This window comes from Convolutriloba macropyga, chromosome 8 (genome assembly GCF_964194025.1).
Source record: "Convolutriloba macropyga chromosome 8, txConMacr16.3, whole genome shotgun sequence".
Lineage (NCBI taxonomy): Eukaryota > Metazoa > Xenacoelomorpha > Acoela > Convolutidae > Convolutriloba > Convolutriloba macropyga.
This window is the reverse complement of record NC_134475.1, coordinates 6,391,133-6,415,002: the sequence shown is the minus strand read 5'-3', so window position 1 is coordinate 6,415,002 and position 23,870 is coordinate 6,391,133. Positions and strand designations below refer to the sequence as shown.

Sequence of the window (23,870 nt, the reverse complement as noted above, 5' to 3'; positions counted from 1 at the left end):
TTTAGTTAACGAAATCACGAAGACAAAAAACAAAATCGCGTTGAAAATAAGACTCAGATTTCAAAACATAGCCGGCAGATTGCCGGAATAGCTGCGAAAGAATAGACCTGCGTGCCATATACTAGAGATAGAAACAGATACAGATCTAAATTGAAAAAAAATTCGACGCCGCTCAAAAAACTAGGCTACAAAAACTTTCAGCGATAAATTAATAAAAGCTTGTTAATATTCATTCCACAGAAGCCTCTTATTGGGGTCCTTTACTGCACACAGGAGTTCCTTTGACCTTAAACAAATTCAAATTAAACTTAAGTTTTAAAGTGCAAAAGCCATTTTATTGAGTGAGGTAAGTCACGTATGATCAAAATCTAATCACGCAAATAACCTAAAAATTTTTGCTAAAGCGAGTGAGAAATGGCGTCACGCGCGAAAATGCCGTTAGTGAGAGGAAGAAGTCATTCAGAAAATTTGTCTTTTCAGCTTTGCTGTGTGAACAAATGTAAAACGAAAAAATAGCGTCAGACGACAAAACAAAAAAACCAAGAGCACCGCAATACTTATGAGAACAAAGTACCGGGCATCTAAAAATGGGCTTTATAGGTTTATCCCGTTTCTATTTCTGACTTTCATTCTTTTATACTGATTCTCTTCATTTTGAATTGCTTTGCTGAGCAGCTGCTGTTTAAAAGGACTTTGAGCGCAATGACAGAAGAGTGAAATCAGCCTAGAAAAGTCAAAAAGATTTCACGCAAAGTGTCGAAAAAGCGGCAAAATGGGTAACGCGAAAAAAAGATCGACGAAGTAAAAAAAAACATAGCAGGACAAGTCCTGACGTACAATTCAAAGAATTTTCATTGACTTAACAAAAAACTAGACCTAAAACGGACTATGAGTGAATTGTGAAAACCATTTCTTAAAAAATCAGATAACAAAAAAAAACAGAAAATCAATGTCAAAAAGCCGCTAGCGAGAACAAAAAATCACTAACGAGAAATGTAAATTTGATTCTAATAAAAAATTAGGCCCAGAATGAACTATGCATGAATTGGAAAAACCATTTAGAAAAAAATCCGATCAAAAAAATTGAAAAAACAGTAAAAACCAAAATTGCCGCATGTGAACAAAAAACCACTAGCGAAAAAGCGAATTTTTGTTCAAACACCGTTTTCTTACTCTACTTAAAAATTAGAGCGAAAAAATTTCAAGCCGCAAAACCACTCGCTTTTCGCTCCATTTCCTGTTTCGGCGTGACCAAAATCACTACTCCAATTTGACTTCAAAAATCATGAAAATGTGTGAACAGATCTTAAAAAAAAGACAGCGCCCCAATACAATTCAAATTCTTTGAGTTGTAAAAAAACCAAGAGCACCGCAATATAGCTACGCTCAGCTTACAGCTTCGCAGCTATTAAAAAAAATCAAATTAAATTTCAGGCGCTGATGTCTTTCAACTAATATAGCCTAATGGTATTCAAGATTGGGTGACCTTTATTCAATAGAGTTCACATTCTAAATTTAGATTTAATAGGCGAGTGAAGAACTCATATGATGAAAATTTTGTCACACCCTTGACCTTAAAAAGAATCCGGAAACCAGTAACAATAGACGTCACGCAAACAAATTCAGTTTTAGTTTGACTTCTTAGCGCGTGATTTAATGGTCGTAACAAAAATGAAATTAAAAATAAAGCCAGAACAATGTAGGAAGCGACTCAGAGCGTCGAACCCTCCCAACAAAGCCGTGATTGCAGATAAACCAATGAACAGATGAACAATTATTATTTGCCTCAAGTAGGCGTGAAATTTGATAAATAACATCACCGTGAAAAACAGATTCAAGGTATGAACTTTCATGGACGTTGTCATATATATGAATTAAGAAAAAGTCCACTCAAAGATACAAAAATAACGACATTACTGAAGAAAAGCCAAATATTAACTAGAACTTTAGAAATATTAGCCGACTTTAAGCCGGAAGCGTATTATAAGGCTCTCAAAAACATTTTAATATCAATTTCAAAGGGTTATATCGATGACGATCAAAACTATTTTAACGAAAAAAAGCCAACTACTAGCAAAAAGCCACATTGAGGAAAAACGTTGTCTATAAGCACCATTCTCAAAAGCACTTTTTGAAGTCGAAAAGTCATCAATTCAAAGCAGCGCGTAAAAGCTTCTCTCGCTCAAAAAAAAAACTTCACGCGACAGTTTTACCCACTTTCGCCTTTAGGTCAAAACGCAGTCTGAAAAAATAATGCCTCCGTTAAAAAACACAAGACAGCCAGTACCCATCTTCGAGTCGTAAGAAAGCCAATGACAGCTCAATTTTTCACAACCACTGGTCTCACTTAGCGTGTATCAGACTGGAAATTTATACTGAACACGACTTCTAAATTGAGCTGCTTTTAGGAACCAATACCAGTGAAAGAACGCCAATAACCTGATGCAATTTGTGTTGATGACATGAAAACTTTGGTTAATCTCATTTCATTGGATTCAGCACAATTTACCAAAGCAAAATTTATTGTATCACTCCATTCAGTAAACTAAAAGTTGAAACAGTTATAGAGAGACAAGCAGGCATTCAAAAATAAAAAATGTAACATTGTAAAGCAAAAAAATAGCCGGCAGATTGCGGAATGGCAGCGAAAGAAATAGACTTGCGTGTTATATAATATAGATAGAAATAGATACATATTTAAGTTGCAAAAAGTTATCAACACTGCTTAAAAAGCTATCCAAAAACATTCAGCGATAAACTAATAAAGCTTGTAAAAATTCATTCCACAGAAGCCTTTTCATTAAAGACCTTTAGTACACCAATAAGCTCCTTTGACATTTAACTAACTTAAGTTTCAAAGAGCAAGTCAACTATGCTCAAAATCAAATCACACAAAGACCTAAAAACTTTGTCTAAAGAGAGAGAGAGAGAGAGAGAGAGAGAGAGAAATGACGTCGAGCGCAAATGCCGTTAGTGAGAGGAAGAAGCCATTGAGAAAAAAAATTCTTCAGCTTTACTTTGGGCAAAAAGTAAAACGAAAAAAGAGCGCCGAACAAAAACCAAGAGTACCGCAATATATAGCTTCACAGCTATAAAAACTTAAGTGAAAATTAAAGCACGAAAAAAAGAGCCAACACACACCGGAAACAAATCTTGACTCGTTCTGTTGAAAACTAAATGAACCAAATCAAGCAGTGAACTGCGTAGCTAGCAGACCGCCCGAAAAAAAAACCGCCCGATAGCTTTGCACATAGTCAAAAACTGCAATAGCTTTGTACATAGACATGTAGTCTCAAAATGACAGCGAAAAAATACACAAAAAAAACAAAAAGCATGCTGTCCCAAATTGCTTTAGACTATGAGAAGCTACTATCAAAATTATGTTTTCAGATCTCATTTTTGGAAGCTGGCCCCAAAATAACCTTGAAAAAGCTCGAGGCATCATCATTTGACCCTTAATCAAGAAATTAAAGTAATTAAAGTCAATGGTAGAGTCAGGAAAGTTATTTTGAGATTCAGATAAGTCATGAGTCATGTCACCAAAAATTATTTACTGCAGAAAAAACGCGCTCCGATACGATTCAAAACTGACCCCACTAACAAGTCGTAAACGTAAACCGACTACCCTCGGACAAAGTGCTCTCAAAAGATAGGCGGGACAATTTTAGGATAAATTTGTTTATTGGTGCAAAAACATCCATCCATGGTGGGATACGATCCCGCGCCCTCCGGAGTCCTATCCTTATAGCCTTCACCAGTGGTCTAAAAGTCCCTGTATTGTCACTTTTACTTTACCAACAAATTGTACTTAGGAGTGAACGCAATTAAGATCACTCAAAGATGATGAAGAGAAGCGTGAAAAATTAGCTTGAGAAATCAAAGAATGTTCTAGCACAAAAGCGCAAATGGTCAAGGGGAAATTTTGCATATAAAAAGATATACAATTCCAAATAATCATTTCAAACTATAGGAGAGCAATTTAAAAAAGCAAAATATGATTGCATAAAAGCTGATTTAAAAATTCGAAACAATCAGTATGCACATTAAACACTTATTTGAAAAACATTGTCTTATCGTTTTATTGAACACCGTTTTAAAAATGTTTTAAACGAAGAAAAGCTTTTATGATGCAATATTTCAATTTGCATTCACGCTCCTAAATAACCGAAAAACAAAAATTGCCAAATTCTTTAAATTCAAAACTGTCAACAAGATACGATTCCAAATAATCTAATTATCAGCAAGCCTTATGATCTACTGTCTGTTCACTCAATGAACAACTAAGAGCAGAAAGAGCCCCGAAAAATATTACACTGAGAAAATATACAAAAAAGAACGGCAAATTGCAGAAAAATTCTTTGTCTTGAAAACTGAAGGGCAAACAAACTTTCATCTGTGGCAACAACCTCCACTCTTCTGGACAGGCGTTTTCATGATCTTGGTTTTTCATGTTGCATGTAACCGATTGCATTTAATTGTATCAAAGTGTTGTTTTGCATAGGAAATTTGGTTTGCCATGATATTGTGAATTTTTGAATATAGGTTGGTTTGTTTGTACAAGAAATTTGCTTAAACTAACCAAACTTGGCGTTATTTTGTTTAATTTTCAAATTTTTCGCTCACTTGAAAAAATTATCAGTTATTTTTTTATTCCAAAATAAAATTAGATAAAATTAGGCAAAATTTGGTTTACTTAACCAAAGGTCCTCACAAAAACAACCTAAATTGATATCAATCACATCAATAGGTGTCGTATGCAACATGATATAGACTGAGTTCACGCAATAAAATACCCCAGGATCACAAAGTAAACGAAGAAAATAACAACTGAAAAGGGTTAAAAACCTCGGAACTGCAATTAACAGCCAAAAATTGCATGTAAAAGACTGATAATTGTTTAAACAAGGATGCTCGTTAAAGTGCTTTTGCACATGATGTTCCGACCCGAGCTCATCTACACTTTTGACTTAATTGTAAACCAAAAGAAGAGATAATAAAAAGAGATGTTTGAGTTTTAAAAAACGTTTAAAAACCCAACTACCTATTGAGTTACATAATGCCATGCCTCATTACAGCGCTGACGAGATCTTTCATTGAAAAAACTACAGGAAAAAAAACAAACAACAAAAGAAGCAAAAACAAAAATTTCACGGCAAAAACTAAGCATCTAAATTTGAACGCACCTAGTAACAACGCCAAAATGCAATCGTATAAAAACTTAACTGCACAAAATTACTCTGTCCATACTATACAGCAGATGACAATTTTCCTTAATGAGACTAGGTAACAAAGTCGACAAAAGGAAATAATAAGGCGAAAATGAAAAATCAATCAACTTTTTTTAAACCAAGTCTTAAATATCATTAGCTTTTAACAAAACAATTCTTGAAAAAATTACTAAACATGCATTAGGAAAACAATAGGACCTGTCGTTGGTTAGATTAAGCCATAGGAACGCACTACAGAAGCAGAAAAACTCAAAAAATTAAACAATTTGCGAAAACACAAATTTTTGAAGCCAATAAAATCAATAGCTATTAACTGAATACTATGTATTCTTCCTTCCAATTTCATTCAAACTAATGCAACTAAAAATAAACTGAAAGATTAAATATGTGCATTTGGGCCACATTTGAAAATCATTGGGATCTGTTATTACGCGAACGTGCTAAAAGAAGAGAAAAAGAAACACAAGTACACCCCTAAAACTTTTATTTAAACGCATATTGTCCACAAACAAAACATCAGTTACGACATGATACCACTAGACATTTAACATTTTCGAATACAAGAAATTGAATGAGACCTCTCAATGATGAGAATAAGCTACAAGTTGACGAAAAAAAAACAACAAAAACTGAAAAGTTTAAAAAAATCATTGAAAATGTATAATATCATAAACTTTGAGACTATTCGCTATAAAATAACCGAATCGGGTAACAACAATCCTTGAATACTCAATTACAAGCTTTTGAGACCGGTCAGCATTTTACGCCTACCTAAATATTTAAAAATAGGCAAAAAAAAGCTAATTAAAAAAATTGAGCGAGAAAAGTGTCGAAGCCTTTAAAAAATAATTTTTCGTTAATGACTTTTCTATAATCCACTAATTTAAACAACTTGAGATTCTTTTCTTCAATATGAATTCAAAATATCAATAAATATGAACAACTACATTAAAACCACGAAATTTCTGAGAAAACCGTTAGTATCAACGCCAATAAACTCAATTGCATTCAGCGAAAGGCAATAGAAGCGCTCGATGAGAGCATAAGAGTTATGCCTCGATTGAACGACAAAGAAATTTTTCATTGACAAGTCATCAATACGATAAGACATTACAATAAGTCATTACAAGAAAACAAGAACAAAAACAGGCAAAACAAAAAAATTCAGTAGAAAAGTGCGAAATTGTCGAAGCCATTTAAACCATAAGCTTTCTTTGAAAACCTTATCTATGATCCATTGAACGTACTTTCTGAGCCACTTAAAACTAACAGTAAAAGGATAACGTGATGAGATTTCAGAAGAACCAAAAACAAGTCTAAAATTTTTCCAAATGTCGAAAAAGTTTATGAAAACTCGCGCATCGATTTTTATCAAACCAATAATTAAAAGATAAAGCCGCAAATTAGGTTATTGTTTTTGAAGTAGGATAGAAGGAGTTCCGGTAATTAGTTAGACGTTCGTACAGTTCACGAAGATAAGTTGACGATTGGTTAATATTCAAAAATTTGTTTCGAAAAATTATTTTTGAAGTCTTAACAGCCATTAAATTCAATACCTTTCAACAGAAGTCAACAAATATGCTCAGTCATGACTCGATAGAAGGAGAAAGATGTTTGTCATGCATTGGTAATCAATAAGATATCACAATAAGTCTGATGACTATGAGAACAAAAACAAATACAGAAACCAATAATTCATTAGAAAAGTGCGAGAAGAATGTGTCGGAGCCATTTAAACAATATCTTTCAATATCAAAATTTATCTATGCTCCAGTTAACGTCTTCTCAACACCAATGGGAGCTATCAATATTAGAATACTGTGATGATTTCAACAGCAACCAAATATACAAAAAAATCCAAAAATTCAAATTTTTTTGAAATCTTGTGGCATCGAAGCCATAAAACCAGGAGTTAGAAAAAACGGTAAAGGAAATATTTTAGATTGCTGTAGAAAGAAAGGAAAGGGTTCTGGTCATTACTGAGAACTTCTTACAAATCATGAAAATAGGTTTAAAATTGGTTAATGCTCAAAAAAAATTTTTGAAAAATTATTTTAAAAGTTTTAATAGACAATAAATTCAATAGCTTTGAACAGAAGTCAATAAATAAGATCAGTCATGACTCGATAGAAGGAGAAAGATGTTTGTCATGCATTGGTAATCAATAAGATATCACAATAAGTCTGATGACTATGAGAACAAAAACAAATACAGAAACCAATAATTCATTAGAAAAGTGCGAGAAGAATGTGTCGGAGCCATTTAAACAATATCTTTCAATATCAAACTTTATCTATGCTCCAGTTAACGTCTTCTCAACACCAATGGGAGCTATCAATATTAGAATAATGTGATGATTTCAACAGGAACCAAATATACAAAAAAATCCAAAAATTCAAATTTTTTTGAAATCTTGTGGCATCGAAGCCATAAAACCAGGAGTTAGAAAAAACGGCAAAGAAAATATTTTAGATTGCTTTAGAAAGAAAGGAAAGGGTTCTGGTCATTACTGAGAACTTCTTACAAATCATGAAAATAAGTTTAAAATTGGTTAATGTTCAAAAAAATTATTTGAAAAATTATTTTTAAAGTCTTAATAGACAATAAATTCAATAGCTTTGAACAGAAGTCAATAAATAAGATCAGTCATGACTCGATAGAGGGACAAAGATGTTTGTCATGCTTGTGTTATCAATAAGATATCACAATTTGTCTTATGACTATGACAACAACAACAAATACAGGCAAAAACCAAAAAATCAGTAGAGAAGTGCGAGAAGAAAATGTCAAAGCCATTTAAACCAAGAGCTTTCCTCTGAAAACTTTATCTATGATCCATTGAACGTCTTCTCTAAACCAACGGGAACTATCCAAATTAGAATAACGTGATAAAATTTCAAAAGTACTCAATACGAAAAAAATCCAAAAACTTTAAAAATGTTTTTGAAATCTTGTGGCATCGAAGTAATTAAGCCAATAGTTAGAAGATAAAACAGATTAGTTTTGGTTGTAGTAGAAAGGATGGGGATCCTGTCAGTACTGAGGCTGACTTACAGTGAACAGAAATAAGTTTATGATCGGTTAATGCTTAAAAAAAAATTAGAAAAATTATATATAAAGTCTTAACAGCCATTAGCTGTCCAATCAACGCACTGAATAGCTTCACTAATGTTCATTACGAAACCCATTACACTTTCTATGCCATAGCGATCCAAAAATTCAGTTAAACCTCAAAAAGAAAATCAAAATTTCATTAAAAATTACAAAAGCTCAGAGTCGAAGCCATAAAAAACATGTGCGATTCCTCGAAAACGTGTTTTTTGTTCACTAGGCGTCATTTTACTGTAAATCAAGTTTACCATTAACCAAACATCGATATGAAATGTGATCAGTCTCTAGGTGACCTAAAAAAATATGAAATTTTCTAAAAAAAACAGCTCTCAAATAGAATTCGAATTTTTTTTTAGTAAACTTCCTTATGAGTCCAGAACTATTTATCACCTTTTTATCACCTTTCGTGTATTAGGATTACGAAATTGATTCCTCTTGTGGTGTGAAATGTAATTTTGAATGAAAAATTTTTAAAGAAAAGATCAGAATTTGAAGAAAAATTACACTAAAAGTGAACGAAATCATACCAAATATCACGTGTTCACACAAAACTTCAATCCTCGATAACTCCTCGAAAAATACGAAATTCAAAAAAATCTTTTTTTATTTCAAATTCTAGGCTGGACGAGCTTTTTAATGATACCACTCGCATTTCTCTACGAGAATATATCGATCGGCCAAAATTGACTAAACAAAAAAAACCATTTGAGTATATAGATCCTTCCCCTACAAGTGGGGTCGGAACAATAAGTCAAACCTACTCCAAAGACCAAGCTATAATGCTTTGAAATTTTAGCACGCGATAAAAGTGGAGGGTGAGAAGAGCGCCCTTCACACCATGAAATTGCCTGCTTGGTAAAGCTCAAAAAGAGCTGCTCAGCAAATCAACGCCCTCGCGCTTTACCAGTTTAAAACATTCCTCTTGACAAAAAGTGACAAAGAAAAAATAGAAAGTATTGGTTAGAAAAAATAAAGTATGAGAAATTTAACAACGACCAACAAAACTGATATAATTGCTACAAAATACACAAGTGTGATCACAGGTGGAGGGTCGAGTGTTCGGAGTTATGGATGGAATAATGTAGAGCGGGGGTGGTGGAATGGGGAATTGCAGAAGGGTCAAGCTCTGAGAACAACGCATCATAATTTTATGTCTCTTAAACTGCTTCGGTGGACCGCATACTTGGAGACTAGCGAGTCCTAAGACTCTGAGAGAACTTAATGCCTCTGGTGTTTACCTGTTTTGATGGACGCAAAGTCAAAAGGGTCAGAAAAATCGAAAAATTGCCAAGCGAATAATAGCACAAAAACTTTTGCCGCTAGCATAGCGAAAGCGAAACGAAGACTCGTGCAATCCTTCTCGTAAAATAAAAAAGATACAAAATAATTTATGCGCCTAATAAAATATAATAAATAGACACATCTTTGCAGGTATGTGCGAGAGTGTGAGGAGGGGGCAGCCTGCCTGGCGTTTGTAGGTAGGAGGATAGGTAGGTTTGGCAGATACTTAAGCTGGGGTAGGTAGGTTGGGGAAGCGGATAGGTGCTGTGGGTAGGTGGTTGGAGGATAAGTGCGGTTATTTAGACGGGGGGTGATGCAGGAAGGTTGGGGATACGTAGGGGTTATCATTAGTTTGGTTAGGGAGAAGCAATGTTATTTGAACTTCTCAAAATGAACCATTGACCTTGAATGTTACTAGCAGTTCCTAATAACTATGTACAGGCATCTAAGCTACTGCTAAAGCTAATGTTCGAAAATAGAACCTAACGTTCTAAAACAGAAGTTAAAATTCGAATACAAAAGTAAAAGTTCAAGCCATGAACAAACTTGTTTCTGAACAAAAAATATTATTTCGGAGTGAGAGCAATTGAAGTCACTCGAAAAATCAAGAGCGTAAAAAGTCACCTGAGTAATCAAAAATTATTCTAGAAAAGCGCAAAAACGTTCACGCGAAAACGCTGCGTAAAAAAGACACACGTTTACAATAATTGCTTCTCATTCGAGAGCAATTACAAAAACCGGTAGAGAGCCATGCTATATAGAAACTTTAAAAAGCTTATTCAATTCAGTACTATCAAGGAAGAAGTGGAAATACAAAAAACCAAAATTTAATTGCCTAAGAAAACTATAGTGTTTAATTGGGGCTATGAGTAGGTGCGGTTGGGGGAGATAGCTTATCGGGAAAGGTAGGTGGGGGTAGTGGGGGTTTGTTAGGCAGGGGTGGAAGGTGGGTGGGGTGTGCACAGGGAGGAGGGACTGATATGGGATCAAAATCTCTCAAAATGACCTTGAATATTACCAGCAGCTCTATGTACAAGCACCTTAGCTACTGCTACAGTCAAAGTTGGAAAACTGAAGTCAATGTTCAAAAAGAAACAAGTAAAAGTTCAAGTCATGAGCCAACTTCCTTCAGCTAAAAATGAAGAGAGAATATCAATACTCTTTGAGTCGTAAAAAACCTGCAGAATAAAATACTACTCTTCGAGTCGTGAAAAGACCACAGCTCTAATATATGCTACAAACTCCGTTTTGCAAACTACAAGCACTCTTCTCGTATTCAATTTTGTTCAGTAGCCAGCGCAGAGAATTGTTTTCCATTCGAAAACTTACTGCTTTGTTTAGTAAAAATGCACAAAATAAATGATAAAGAAAAAAGTGGAGAGGCAATACAGGCAAACATACCCGGCAGATTGCCGGAAAATAGCCGCCGTTGAATTCCATAATTCTATTGGGATTGAAAGAAAAGAAAATATCAACAAAAATTGATTTTTGTATAATAACATTTTTAAGTGCGATTTATCTTGATGTCATTTCGTAATTGAACCTGCTCCGGTCTCTCAGTGAGAGGCTAAAGGGTCTAGTATCAATACCAATAAGCATTATAGATAGTTACGAAAACTTATGAGAACAAAGTACCGGGCATCTAAAAATGGGCTTTATGGGTTTATCCCGTTTCTATTTCTGACTTTCATTCTTTTATACTGATTCTCTTCATTTTGAATTGCTTTGCTGAGCAGCTGCTGTTTAAAAGGACTTTGAGCGCAATGACAGAAGAGTGAAATCAGCCTAGAAAAGTCAAAAAGATTTCACGCAAAGTGTCGAAAAAGCGGCAAAATGGGTAACGCGAAAAAAAGATCGACGAAGTAAAAAAAAACATAGCAGGGCAAGTCCTGACGTACAATTCAAAGAATTTTCATTGACTAAACAGAATACTAGACCTATAACTGACTATGAATGGAATGGGAAAACCAATTAGAAAAAAATCCGATCCAAAAAATCGTAATAACAGTAAAAAATCAAAGTGAAATTGCCTCATGTGAACAAAAAAACCACTAGCGAGAAAGCGAATTTTTGTTCAAACAGCGTTTTCTCATTCTACTTTAAACTTTCGCTCCACTTCCTGTTTCGGCGTGACCAAAATCACTACTCCCATTTGACTTCAAAAATCATGAAAATGTGTGAACAGCTCTTGAAAAAAGACAGCGCCCCAATAAATTCAAATTCTTTGAATTGTAAAAGGAGCGCTATAATAGCCGGCTGAGAAGATGAGGGCGGCTATTAATCAGTTGAAGAGCTAAGGAAGAAACAGAGCAATTTGGTCAAATTCGCTTAATTTTTTGGAGAACTGTAAGTATACAACGCCACCGGCAAATCAAGTCTTCTGCTATTGCGACATGTATGTGCATCTAGACTCTTTACACACCTTGCTGTAGAAGACGCTGAGGAATGAAGGGGTCCTTATTGTGGCGGGAGATGAGTTCTTCGGCAAACGCTCTGACTTCAATTTCAGCCACTTCAACTGTAACCCAATCTAGCACCTGGTCATCAGCTGACATGGATGAAGAAGCAGTTGATTCTGATAGACGATCGAAGTCCAGCAATGCCTCAAATAATGGCTTCACCTTTTTAGGAGGTTCAATTATGTACACATTTGGCTCGTCCACTAGTTTCGTTTTATCAACTGATGAATTTGCTTCCAGGACCAGAACTTTCGGTGGTGGAACCTCGCACATCGACTCCGTCTTGACTTTTTCCAGAACAACCTCATTTGCTTCCATTGAAGAACGGATTTTACTATGAGGCGCAGCTTTTATTTCTTGCTTTTCTGTTGGTTCTCTGCTATTAGACTTTGCAGCACTGCTGTTCGAATTTGGTCTTTTCCTTGAGCTGGCCAGCTTTTGACCCAGTAGCGCGAATATGTTCCCACTAGCGGCAGCCTGGTTTTTGGATGACTTCGAAGAAGCTGTCGATTTATTTCCCTTTGATCTGGAGGACGATTTAATCTTTCCTATCTTTTCATCGGAAACAGAAGGTTCAAGTGACACATCTTTGGAGGCTTCAAAGGCGACTGGTTGGTCGGTAGGTAGACAGTCAGATAAAGATGTGATACACTTCCGGAGAAATAAGATATTCGTGACCAGTTGCTCCGTCTTCCGAGTGACTATCCATATTTTTGACAGCTCCCTCAACTTTGATTTCAGGTCATTATCCCTAGACAGCAAAAAAGATCACTTCTAAAAAGTATGCGTAAAAACTCATTCAAAATAACAAGGGTGTTTTTTTCAATTTCAAACTCCAAATATCACATTTGTAATGACCCATTTCAATCACTGATTTTCTTTGTTGCTCCATTTTCAGAATAAATTTAAGAAAAAATCCAAGTTTTAAAAAATTAGATTTGAGGAAAAATGGTCAATGTGCTCATTTTCTCCAGTAAAACAGAAAAACCAATAGAGTTTGAAGCCATTTCAGCATGCGTGAATAAGGGATTTAATATGATTCACAATTCGGAGTTATTATTAATCAGAATCTTTGATATTATACGAACTGGTTTGGGAAAATTTAATTTTCCAGATGAGAAGTTATATTAAATGTATGCATGAGCAATATTAAATGTCCAGTGGACCAAACTTTGATGAAATTTAAAACATTTTTTGCTTCAACAATGGTATATAACCAACTGAGAGCTCCGTTTCAGATCACCAATTACTTTTCAAAATGAAAAAACTTTGCAAGTATTGAAATTTATTCAGCTGAATGCACATTTCAGCTGTATATAAAATTCACAGACAATATTCTGTTGGTGACAAGAACAGCCTCATGAAAATTTCAACCCATTTCAGCAAGACAAACCCGTGTTTCGTCAGCAGAGTTTTCTTAAATTTCGTATTTGGATGATAATGAGACTGTAGAAATTTGAAAGAATTATATCTCGGCTTAGATTAGAAAAATTGTCCACTGTTGCTTTTCTCTGACTGCAGTAGGGTACAGCGTATTTTGCCTGATCATAAAAACTTAATTCCAAAATTATTTCTAAAATTAAGCCAAACCAGTTCTGTACCTCGTGGCAGTTTTAATATACATTGAACATATTATACAACAGAAAAGAACTTACCCTCTGAGGTACTTTAACATGATATGGAGTAAACATTGTTTCAAAGGACAAGGCGGAATTCCATCTCCGCGTCCATTCACACATTGTGCACACTCACGACATTGCAAATCCATAGCACAACAATCACACAATCCACATCCCTCTATCATGGACTCCAAGGCCATAGATGAGTTGGCATAACGCATCTCTTCATCAGTTATTCCCAAATTGTCAATCATGTTTCCAATACCTCCTATCGTAATTCTCGACACCCATTGCATTATATCGTCATCAGCCAGTCTTAAGTCAACATTAGGTTTATTGCCAGCATTTGTTAGCTTCAGATTATCCGGATCAGAGCGTCTTTTTGATTTTTCGGCGACATCAACTTTTTCGGTTTTACAGCTAAGTGGCATTTTTGCAGGTTTCTCAGGCTCAATTTGAGTTTTCGAAGGGCGCTTTCTTTTGTTTGTAGATTCATCATCTGTAACGTCAGTTTCATTAACTGCTTTACCACTGTTAACTGAGGCGTTCGGGATATTATTGTTTATCTTCATCGCCTTATTACCGGGTACAAATTCTTCATTTTCATCACTTGGTAGCTCCTCTTTGATGGTTAACAACGACTTATCTTCTATGGCGCTCAGTCGCAGCTTAGGAACTCTCAACATTTCAGGCGCCAGTAATAATGCATCGTTCCGACTAACGTTTTTAGTTCGACCCACAATTGATTTCAGTCTCGACTCTTCGGTCAATTCATGTTTTGGGTCTGAAGTTCCGTCAGAACCATACTGAGAAGCACCAGAACTACTGCAGACCGGCGATGTTGACAGATAGCAGTCCAGACTTTCTGCAGTATTGATTGGCCACTTTTTCTGATCATCTAATTCAGCACTTTTTTCAACAATGCCTGGTTGAGTGCCTATCTTCAAGCTGGGCTCTTTTTGAGCCGTTCCTTTCGGACTTTTCTCATAACTCGCAGGTTCAATCTTAGCAGGGGACACTTTTTCGACCTTTATCACTTTTCTCTTGATAGTTTTTGCTAGTTTCTCTCCTAGAATAGCTGAGGTGCTAGGAACGCAATCAGACAGCTTCTTTTTTCGCTCTTCACGGTACAGCTCGTTCATATGCAAACACTTTCTCTCCTCTGCCGCTTTCGCAGGAGAACTGAACAGCCTAGCTCTTGTTATTCGCTTGGAACTTTCATTCGAGCCTTCTATCTCAGGAGCTTCCTCTTGTTCAGCTTCAACTTTTACAGCATTGAAATCCAACACACGCTTCGGTTGCTCTTTGGTCCACTGAGTTGCCATACTTGTTGACTCATTGCCAGTCAGAACACGCTTTCTTTGCGCATTTCTATACTTCTGAAAAGCTTTTTTGGATGTCATTCTTTGGCTGAAGGTTACAGCTGGAGACTTGGGTTTGAATGGTGACATTTTCTTGGATTCCTCCTTAGTGAGCCACATAGCCATTTCAACGTAATGTCTTCTCGCTTCTTCAGAACAAAGGTTAAAGTTTCTAGGCTTACCAAGAAGATCTACAAATGTTGTATGTGAATGGTCTTTCAATATAGTTTTAATGAAGTCTGATTCGCCAACGACGAGCCTTTTCAGTTCCAAGTCAATTTCAGCTCTAACACGTTTTGTATCAACGGATACCATAGGCGTTTCAGCACTTGGTTCAGCTTCACTTTCAGAAGGAGTTACACTGCTTTCAACGTGAGCATCATCAGGCAGATTTGAACTGCTGACAGCGGCTTCGTTTTCGGTATCAGTTAGAGCACTTTTATGCTCCTTGGGAATTGATGTTAAGGCGGTTGTGATATCATTGGATGTCGAGCTTATAACATTCTCTGAAAGGTCGTGTTTTTCTTCCAAAACGGCTCCTTGAGAGATCTCGGCTCCATCATTTGGAAGCGGTACATCGCTGGTGGTAGTATCCGCTATCGATTTGACAGCTTTGGCACGCTTGAAGTTGGATCGTGGTGGTTTGGGAGACGAGATCTCACTTTTGTCATCATTGTTCTCGGAAGTGTCGCAAGTTTTGGTCGCACTTCCAGTTTGGCTGATATCAATAGCTTCACCGCTTCGAAGAAGTTCTTGATCGTGTCTTGAAAGAGAACTTGGCGTAGTTGCCGATTCATTTATTGATTCACGCGAGCTATTCAAGCTATCACGAGACCCCGACGAGGCATTGAGAATAGCCGAAATTGACTTGGAAACCTTTCGGTTGCCCACTGATTGTGCAAATATCAGATCACTTTCAGTTGCTTCTCGTAGCTTCTTTGAAGCTTTGACAACACGCGTTCTTGTAGACGGTCCGGTAGATTCATTTTCCTCAATATCAATAGATTTATTTAGGCTATGCTGATCAGTCGCAACAATTTCTTTATCCAAAAACGAATACGATTCCACAGTCAACTCTGCCGATGGCTCGATTAGCTGAAAACACAAAACATTTTTAAACAGTATATCTTCTGAAGGCTCATTTTAGAAATCAAAATCCAACCTGAGAGTTACTAGGCAAACTAGGATATTGTATGGTTGACGGCGCGATGGAATTGCTTTCCAAACCGAAAAATTTGGGCAAATTGATTTCAACCTGGGCGATGTCGTCATCGGTAAAACCCTCGAAGGGCTCGGCACTAGAACTGTCCTGCAAAAGAAAAGGCATTATTTCAGACTTCTTAATGTGGAAAATGTTAATATTTCAACCTTCTTTCTCTTAGTGCCCCGCATCTTAGTGGATGTATAGAAATTTCAAACCCAAGCGCACGTGTAATATTGGTACAATGAATATCGGCTAATGAAACCTTCTCTGTAATTGCGGGTGTATAATGCATTGAGGGAGGAGCAAACGGAAAAGATACTGGATTTCTAATGAAGTTACCAAAACGGCTTACGAAATTGAAAATGGAGAGAAAAAGTGGAATGGCTTTCGGGTCTTTCGATGGAATCGCTTCAGTCCTAAGCCTGTTGTGTCGTCGTCCAGGCTTCTGGAATGGCGATGCAGCCATTAGCGTGCAATTACATTAAATCCTGCAAAAAAGCATTGCGATGCCCTCACACACATTTACCGCGCAAACAGGAGCACACTAACAGACACACAGCCTACACATAGATATATTTACATACACTGTATAAACAAGAATAAAATACGCATGTGTAGGAACAGTATAACCTGGTGGTTATTTGAATTCTCAGCTATTGCTGAAGGGATTTTCTCCCGGGTTTAGACAAAGGTTCAATCTGCTTCATATTTTTGCAGGTGATGAGACAATTTGCTGCACAGATACTGCCCAGGAATGCACAAGATTTAGTAATTGGTACATCCAAGACAAAATATATCAAAGACAGCGCAGTCGGAGTAACCATCCTCTCATTTCGCGGAGCTAACCTAATCGACCTCTTCAATGAAGTCAACCAGAATCCACCCCTCAATTGGAGATCAGTTTGCATTGTCGCAGGATTCAATGATGACCAATACACCTGTTCTCACTTCATTGAATGCTACTGAATTCTGTTGGATATCAGATGTTATAAATTGCAACCACTTGTCGTCTCGGGGCTAGGGGTGTTAGCCGACACACAAATTAGAAGACACGCCAATTGGCCGACAGATTTCATCAAGACGACGTGAAAATGACCGAAATCGGAACTGTATAATTAAAGTACTGTTATTAGAAGCGTCCACTTAATTATGTTCGGCCGTAATAATTTGTTCGGTTGAGATAGATTCATATCAAGTCCCACGGGCCGCTGAGGCATGGCCAAATTAGCCAGCAGTAATAGCCAATTAATGTTTGTTTTACAACTAAGGGACGCTACAGTTACCGCTTAATGCGCGGGTAATTATCGTGAACTGTGGTTTTCGAGTAGTTATATCTGCTTAAGTGTCGGCTAAAAGGTGTGTCGGCTAATTGTATGTCAACCAATTGACCGGTCACGGTCGTCTCACGTAAAATAACTGGCATTTCAAAAAATAAATTTGCTAACCGCTTAATATACTACATGCGCTTGACTCTGCACCATTTTCGTCAGTTTTATACAGTTCCTTTAATAATTTCATTATATTTCAGCAAGAGGTTCTTTCTCGAGATGGTATTCATTTCTCTTTCTACGGTAACCATTTGTTTACCTTGTAGCTGCACAGTGTGATATACTTTTGCAATGAATTTTAAGCATAGTTATATTCATCTTTATCAATAGCGTGCACTCGAAGAACAGCCTCCCCCTGACAAGTTCAGGTACTAAAAATCCATTAATCTAAGGGTTGTATTCATCTCCGAGGAGGTGGAATTTGGAGCTACTGTTGCGGCACATATATATGCATATCGAATGCAGCGGCTCGTCAGCTAAAAACGATCACCATCCAAATTTCATTTGCAGGTACTGCAGTGAATATGCAAAAATTGACCCTCACAAAACCGCTAAAAAAAGCCGGAAACCCTGAATCGAGGCACAACCGGAACCATGCGAACCTCGAAATTTTTTCAGGTCAAACAAATAGAAAATCTGCGGAAAAATTACAATACAAAATTGCCAATGTTATCAACATCAGCCTCAATAAAACGAAAAAGACCGGCCTCAGACTGAACGAGCTATGATTTGCACAATGATAACGCCGCATTTACTTCTCGTAATATCCATGAGTGAAAGTGATGCTTCAATGACAGAAATTTTGTCTAGAAGGCTTGATTTGTAGATCCATTGCAAGTTCGACAACATGTTCGTTGTGGTCAAGGTACTTCAGGAGCGTTTAAGGAAATTAAATAGAAAATGAAAAGTAGAAGAATTTAAAGCCGCTGACAAACAAATGGAGAAAAAAATCAAATGCTTTTCTATAACTTTGAGAGTAGTAATATAGTGAGCTACACTCCCCGGGGGGGGGGGGGGGGGGTGAGGTCCCCCATGTATTAAGATAGGGTATAGCGTATTTTTCGGGATTTGGGACCTCCCTAACGTATTAAGATAGGGAATGAATTAGCATGTATTAAGATTAGGTATAGCGGCGTTAATGTATTAAGATAGGGTATAGCCGCCATGTATTAAGATTAGTTATAGCCGGCGACATGTATTAAGATTAGTAATAGCCGCCGACATGTATTAAGATTAGTAATAGCCGCCGCCATGTATTAAGATTAGTTATAGCCGGCGACATGTATTAAGATTAGTTATATGTGCCGACATGTATTAAGATTAGTAATAGCCGCCGACATGTATTGAGATTAGTTATAGCCGCGGACATGTATTGATTAGGTGCCGCCATGTATTAAGATAGGGTATAGGTTTTGTGTATGTATTTGTGCATGTACATTTTCTAGTAGTATAGTCGGTGCAAATGTGGGGGGTAGGTTCGGAGACGCTCCTGATAGGCTGAAATTTTGAGGGGAAAATATCAATGTTTGTGTAGTTATTAAGTGATTACGTGAGAACAATAGAATTGGCGTGGGTAATTAATTGCTGTAATTATTTGAGGGGTAATTATGTGACAGGTTGAATTTTGTTTACAAATTTTATGTTATTAAATTGTGAAATTAATTGGTGGGGGTTTTCAATTACCCTAGTTATCTGAGGGGTAATTATGTGACATGTTGAATTTTTGTTTACAAATTTTAGGTCAATTGCAAAGATTGTTCCCCTAATTGTTTGAATCAATTGTGTAACAAATGTCTTTTGCGCGCTCATTAATTGGAAAAAATTCAGTGATAGAAAAAAAATGAATTAAAATTGTATAAAATTACAGACACAGTATAAATGTAATAGAGAATACTAAAGAATTGTGCTATAAGAAAAGCATTTAAGTTATATGTTGAGTGGTGCTGTATGAATACCGTCAGACTGAACAATGCGCTTAGGGTAGAAATAGGACAGTCCCTTCTTTGTCTGCTCATACGTAGCAACACAATGGTTTATTGTTCTGAACCCTCTATTTGTTGAAGTAAGATTGATAATTTCATCCATCACACGTCGATATTTCTCCATCGGTCCATCTCCATTCTCTTTTAGTGTTCTTTTATTGAGACCTTTACTGCTGAACTTGTATTTGTCAGACTGTGCATCGTAGCAACAATAAGTTTTGCTACAAAGACAAATCATTTCCGTACATCTGAATTCTTCCTTGAAAAGTCCTGGTTCCCGTTTATCATGCTTCTTATGCTTAGAACAACATGTTCTAGGGAAGAAATTTTGAATAGCATCTGCTTGGAAAGAGTCGTTACAATCCTGCTTTCTCAATGCTTCCCATTCTTGTTTTTTAGCAGGTCGAATACAATCATACAAATTCTCATGAGCTAAGGCTAAATAGAGGGAATCTGTATCCATCTCTAACTCCTCGAATTTATCCACGTCGCAAAATCTGTCAAAGAAGTTATAGTAGAGCTCCAACATACGTAATTTAGCGTACTGAAGTATGAAGAATCCAACTATTATAGGTTCGCGGTGTTCAATTTTTGATTTTGCTAGCTCAACTTCGTAAAGCTCTTTTGAGACATTGTTCAACCGCTTAAACATTTTCCCATTGATTGCTTTGTGCGTCTTCTCATCCTTCAAATATTTGGTTTCTGTATCTTTGCTTCTGTCCATAATCTGATAACCGTAAGAGCTATTACCCAATAATTTCATAGTCTCAGCAACAACGCTGGAATCAGGATTTTCATCTCCACCTCTTCTAGCGTCTACCACTGACTGTACAAAGGTGTTGAAACATTTGCGCGGCGTGTACTGTACAAATCTATAAATTCTTGTACATTTCAGACCGAGGCTGATGTAGAAATTTAGTAGGGGAGTAATAATTGTTCCATTTTCCAGATTGAAACTTGAAATTAGCATTCGCTGAGGTTGCTTCAGTAAGTTGTTTTCGACAGCGTAATCTCTCATATAATCCCCAATATCAGCTCGACTAACGTTGAAATTTTTAAAAATAGGCGGGAAATTCGAAAACTTGTACTTCAAACCTGTGGGAACTTCCAAATCACATTGTACGTATCCAAACATCTCCCCATCTCTTATTTTAGCTAGTAAAGACTCTTGCTTCAAAGGTAATTTGAAAGGAAAGTTCTTTCTCACGTGATTTCTGACATTTTCTTCTTCTTTAACACTTTCCCACCATTTACACTCCCAGATTTCAACAATCTTATATCCTTTACTTTTTAAGTAATCTCTTCTCAATTCATCATGTTCTCTTTTTCTAATCCCTCTCTGTGTTTCCTCTTCCGAGAGACTTGCTTTAGCTTCCTGACAAGGACAGAAATGAAAGTAACAACCCATGGCTTCAAACACCGTATTACAATGTGTGCAAAATCCGTCTACGCTAAAACAATCAATCTTCTTCTGTTTTCCGGTTGTGTAGTAGCTCTCAATTTTACATTCGGAACGTTGTGATTGAAGATATGACATAACCATGTTCTCAAATGTTCGAGATCTGTTTGTTCGAGCCCTGAATTTTTGAGAATCTGTATCAAATTCCCATCGAGTGTAAAGTCCAGTGGGCATTTCTTGACACATTGAAAAGGGATAGAGTTGGCTAGCGTCAATACCTACGATAGACTTGCAAAGGTTTTCAGAGTTTCGTATGAAGGTCTGATCAACTACTGCTTTTCTAGTAAAAACAATAGATGGACCACCAGTCATATCCTCACGTATTTTGTCATGTAAATCTTTGTCAGCTTCAACAAATGGAAAAAACTTGTGGTTTGTTGACTTGTGAAGACAGATATTAGCCAAGTTCGGAAGTGTACATCCGAGTTTTAACATATCGATACCCTTGTTGTGATAAAACTCCATCATTTTTTGCATTGCCTCCAGTGTTGGAACAACATCCTTGTTGTTGTACCACTTGACAAAATCTCTGAATGTAGCCATTTTTTCGTGCTCCCAGACCCCTTTCAGGTAATTGTAATTGTCAATTCCAGATGGAGGAACATTTTTCAACCTCAACTTTTTTAATGACTCTTGTTGAGAAAATCCACTGTTAAGCAATTTAGTGAAATCAGTAAATTCCTTCTCCAGTGGATTATAGTTTCTCAGTTTGCTAAAGAAACGGTCGTAAGGAGGGAGAAAAGTTGCATCGAGCTTTTCGGGAGAGTCAAACCACTCATAGGGGAAGAATCCTTTGGTCTCATTTGTCTTGTATGCTTTATGGAAAGAATCAAGTGATGTAGCTCCACCGAGAAAGTTGAGGATATCGAGAAATTGTACATCACCAAACTTAAGAGAAACAAAGTGATTTGCTTTTTTAATAACAGTAGGTTGAATGTCGCGCTCATGAATAAGATAGGGTAGGAGATAGGACTTAATGAGATTTAAATCATATTTTCCACTATTGAATCCGAACACAGGTAAAGTGTTCACATAACGCTCAAAGTGCTGCTGTAAGTCCAAAAGCTGGTTTTTCTGCATTTGGAGAAATTGCGTAGACATATCAGCTTCATCATCTTCTTCGGTACGTTCATCTTCACACTCAAATGTTGAAGCGTTTTGATCCTTTCTTTTAATTAAATTTTCGCCAATAGCGTTAACTCGTGCTCTGATTACTGCTTCAATAGAGGAAAACTTTGTCCGCATTTCAGTTTTACTTTTGTTTGCTAAGTCTTCAATAGCTTCAACAAAAGATATAATGAGAGCTTTCGGATCTTTATCGCATAGGAAGACAGGTTCATCAATTAAATTGGAGGAAATAGAGACAGAGATTGGTTCATGCTTTTCAATCCAAGTGGTTGTGTTTGTATCTTTTAATTGGTCGGAGGGTACACATATCGATTCAAAGTCAAATATAGCCAAGTTCTTGAACAATTTTTGATCTTCGTTGTAGGAAATTCCAAATCCGTCAAGCTTATCAAATAAGGTCTCGCGCAATGTATACACACTCTTTGGGTAAATATGCTGTACTCTATCTTTACACGTTTTAACATGGCGGTTGAAATTTCCCGCTTTCTGAATGAACGTATCGCAACTGGGACAACGGAATCGTTTAAAGAATGTGTTGATATCATCTACATAGCATATGTGGTTGTTGTAACGTAATAAATTAATATTTTTCTCATACATTTCAATACTTCTCCTCGCAAGTTCACCAACAAAATCTCCATCTACAATGTCAATATCGTAAATAAATATGTTGTGCTTTATCGCATTTTCAACAAATACAAGATGATCGATCGATACCCCTCTGAAATTGATTGCGTCTTGTCCAGATTCGTGGAGGAATGCACTAAACAAATTTTTTGCATTGATCTCAAGCTCCGATGATCCATATAAGTGAACAGCTATAGCTCGGAATAAGCAAAGATAATCTTTGTAAGTCTCACCATAGCCATTCGATACGAGACAATTCACATCTGGTCGTCTGAGTAACTGTTCAGGAAGAACAGCATCGATACATCCCATTGGAATGGATTTTAGGAGAGCGCAAAATATTGTTACATTTGTAGTCAGAGCAAATCGCCATTTTGTATTCTCCCGCTCCTGAGCACACGTCTCCACTAAATCCATCTTTTCAATCCTGTCCTGAAGAGAGACTAAGTCTCCTTTGGAACAGAGTAGATGAGATTTCTCGAACAAAGTGTTGTTCTCGTGAGCGTAGAAGTATCGATACTCGTCCGTATCCACATTTCTTAATATAAATCCTAGAGCTAAGTTGACTTTGGCTGCACAGTTGAGTTTTTCGAATACTTCTTTCAACTTTTTATTAGTTTCATGAGGATCGAGCTTGGACAACTTGAAGTTGAACACTTGATGTCTTCCATTTTCCATCTCAGTATCGTCAAAAAAGTGCTGGCAAGCACTAAGTTCTTGTTGTAGCTGCTCGTTGTCCTTTTCCAGCTCCTCTGATTCTAGAACTTCTTTAAGCTTTTCACTCGATTTTGTTCCAACTTTTGTTGAAGTTCCATGCTTTCTCCTCTTGTGTTGTTGAAGAGAATAGAAACTCGGAAACTCCTCCAAGCATACAGTACACATAGTGCTTAGCTTTGTATCCTTAGGAGCGTGATGCTTAGCAATGTGGTAATTCATGTCTTCTTTCTTCTTTGTACTGAAATGTGGACATTTGGGACAAAATAGAGTCCCACTATCACAAGACTGCTTGTGTCTTGCCATATTCTTCTTCACCACCATTTTGTTGCACTTTGTGCATTTCACTGGGAGATTTCTATCGAGAGA

General features: G+C 36.7%; 1 protein-coding gene across 1 annotated transcript in view; it reads right to left on the bottom strand.

The window, feature by feature from the left end:
* The window catches only part of LOC142344415 (uncharacterized), a 70,664-nt gene extending 53,656 nt beyond the window's left edge, over nucleotides 1-17,008 (bottom strand). Inside the window, exons 1-4 of the mRNA XM_075396034.1 lie at nucleotides 16,616-17,008; nucleotides 16,222-16,368; nucleotides 13,735-16,154; nucleotides 12,043-12,830 (exon numbers count right to left, since the gene is read on the bottom strand). Coding sequence (XP_075252149.1) covers nucleotides 12,043-12,830; nucleotides 13,735-16,154; nucleotides 16,222-16,368; nucleotides 16,616-16,729 — 3,469 coding nt within the window. The 5' untranslated portion in view covers nucleotides 16,730-17,008. The remainder of the gene's footprint in view (nucleotides 1-12,042; nucleotides 12,831-13,734; nucleotides 16,155-16,221; nucleotides 16,369-16,615) is intronic.
* Nucleotides 17,009-23,870: the final 6,862 nt, after the last annotated feature.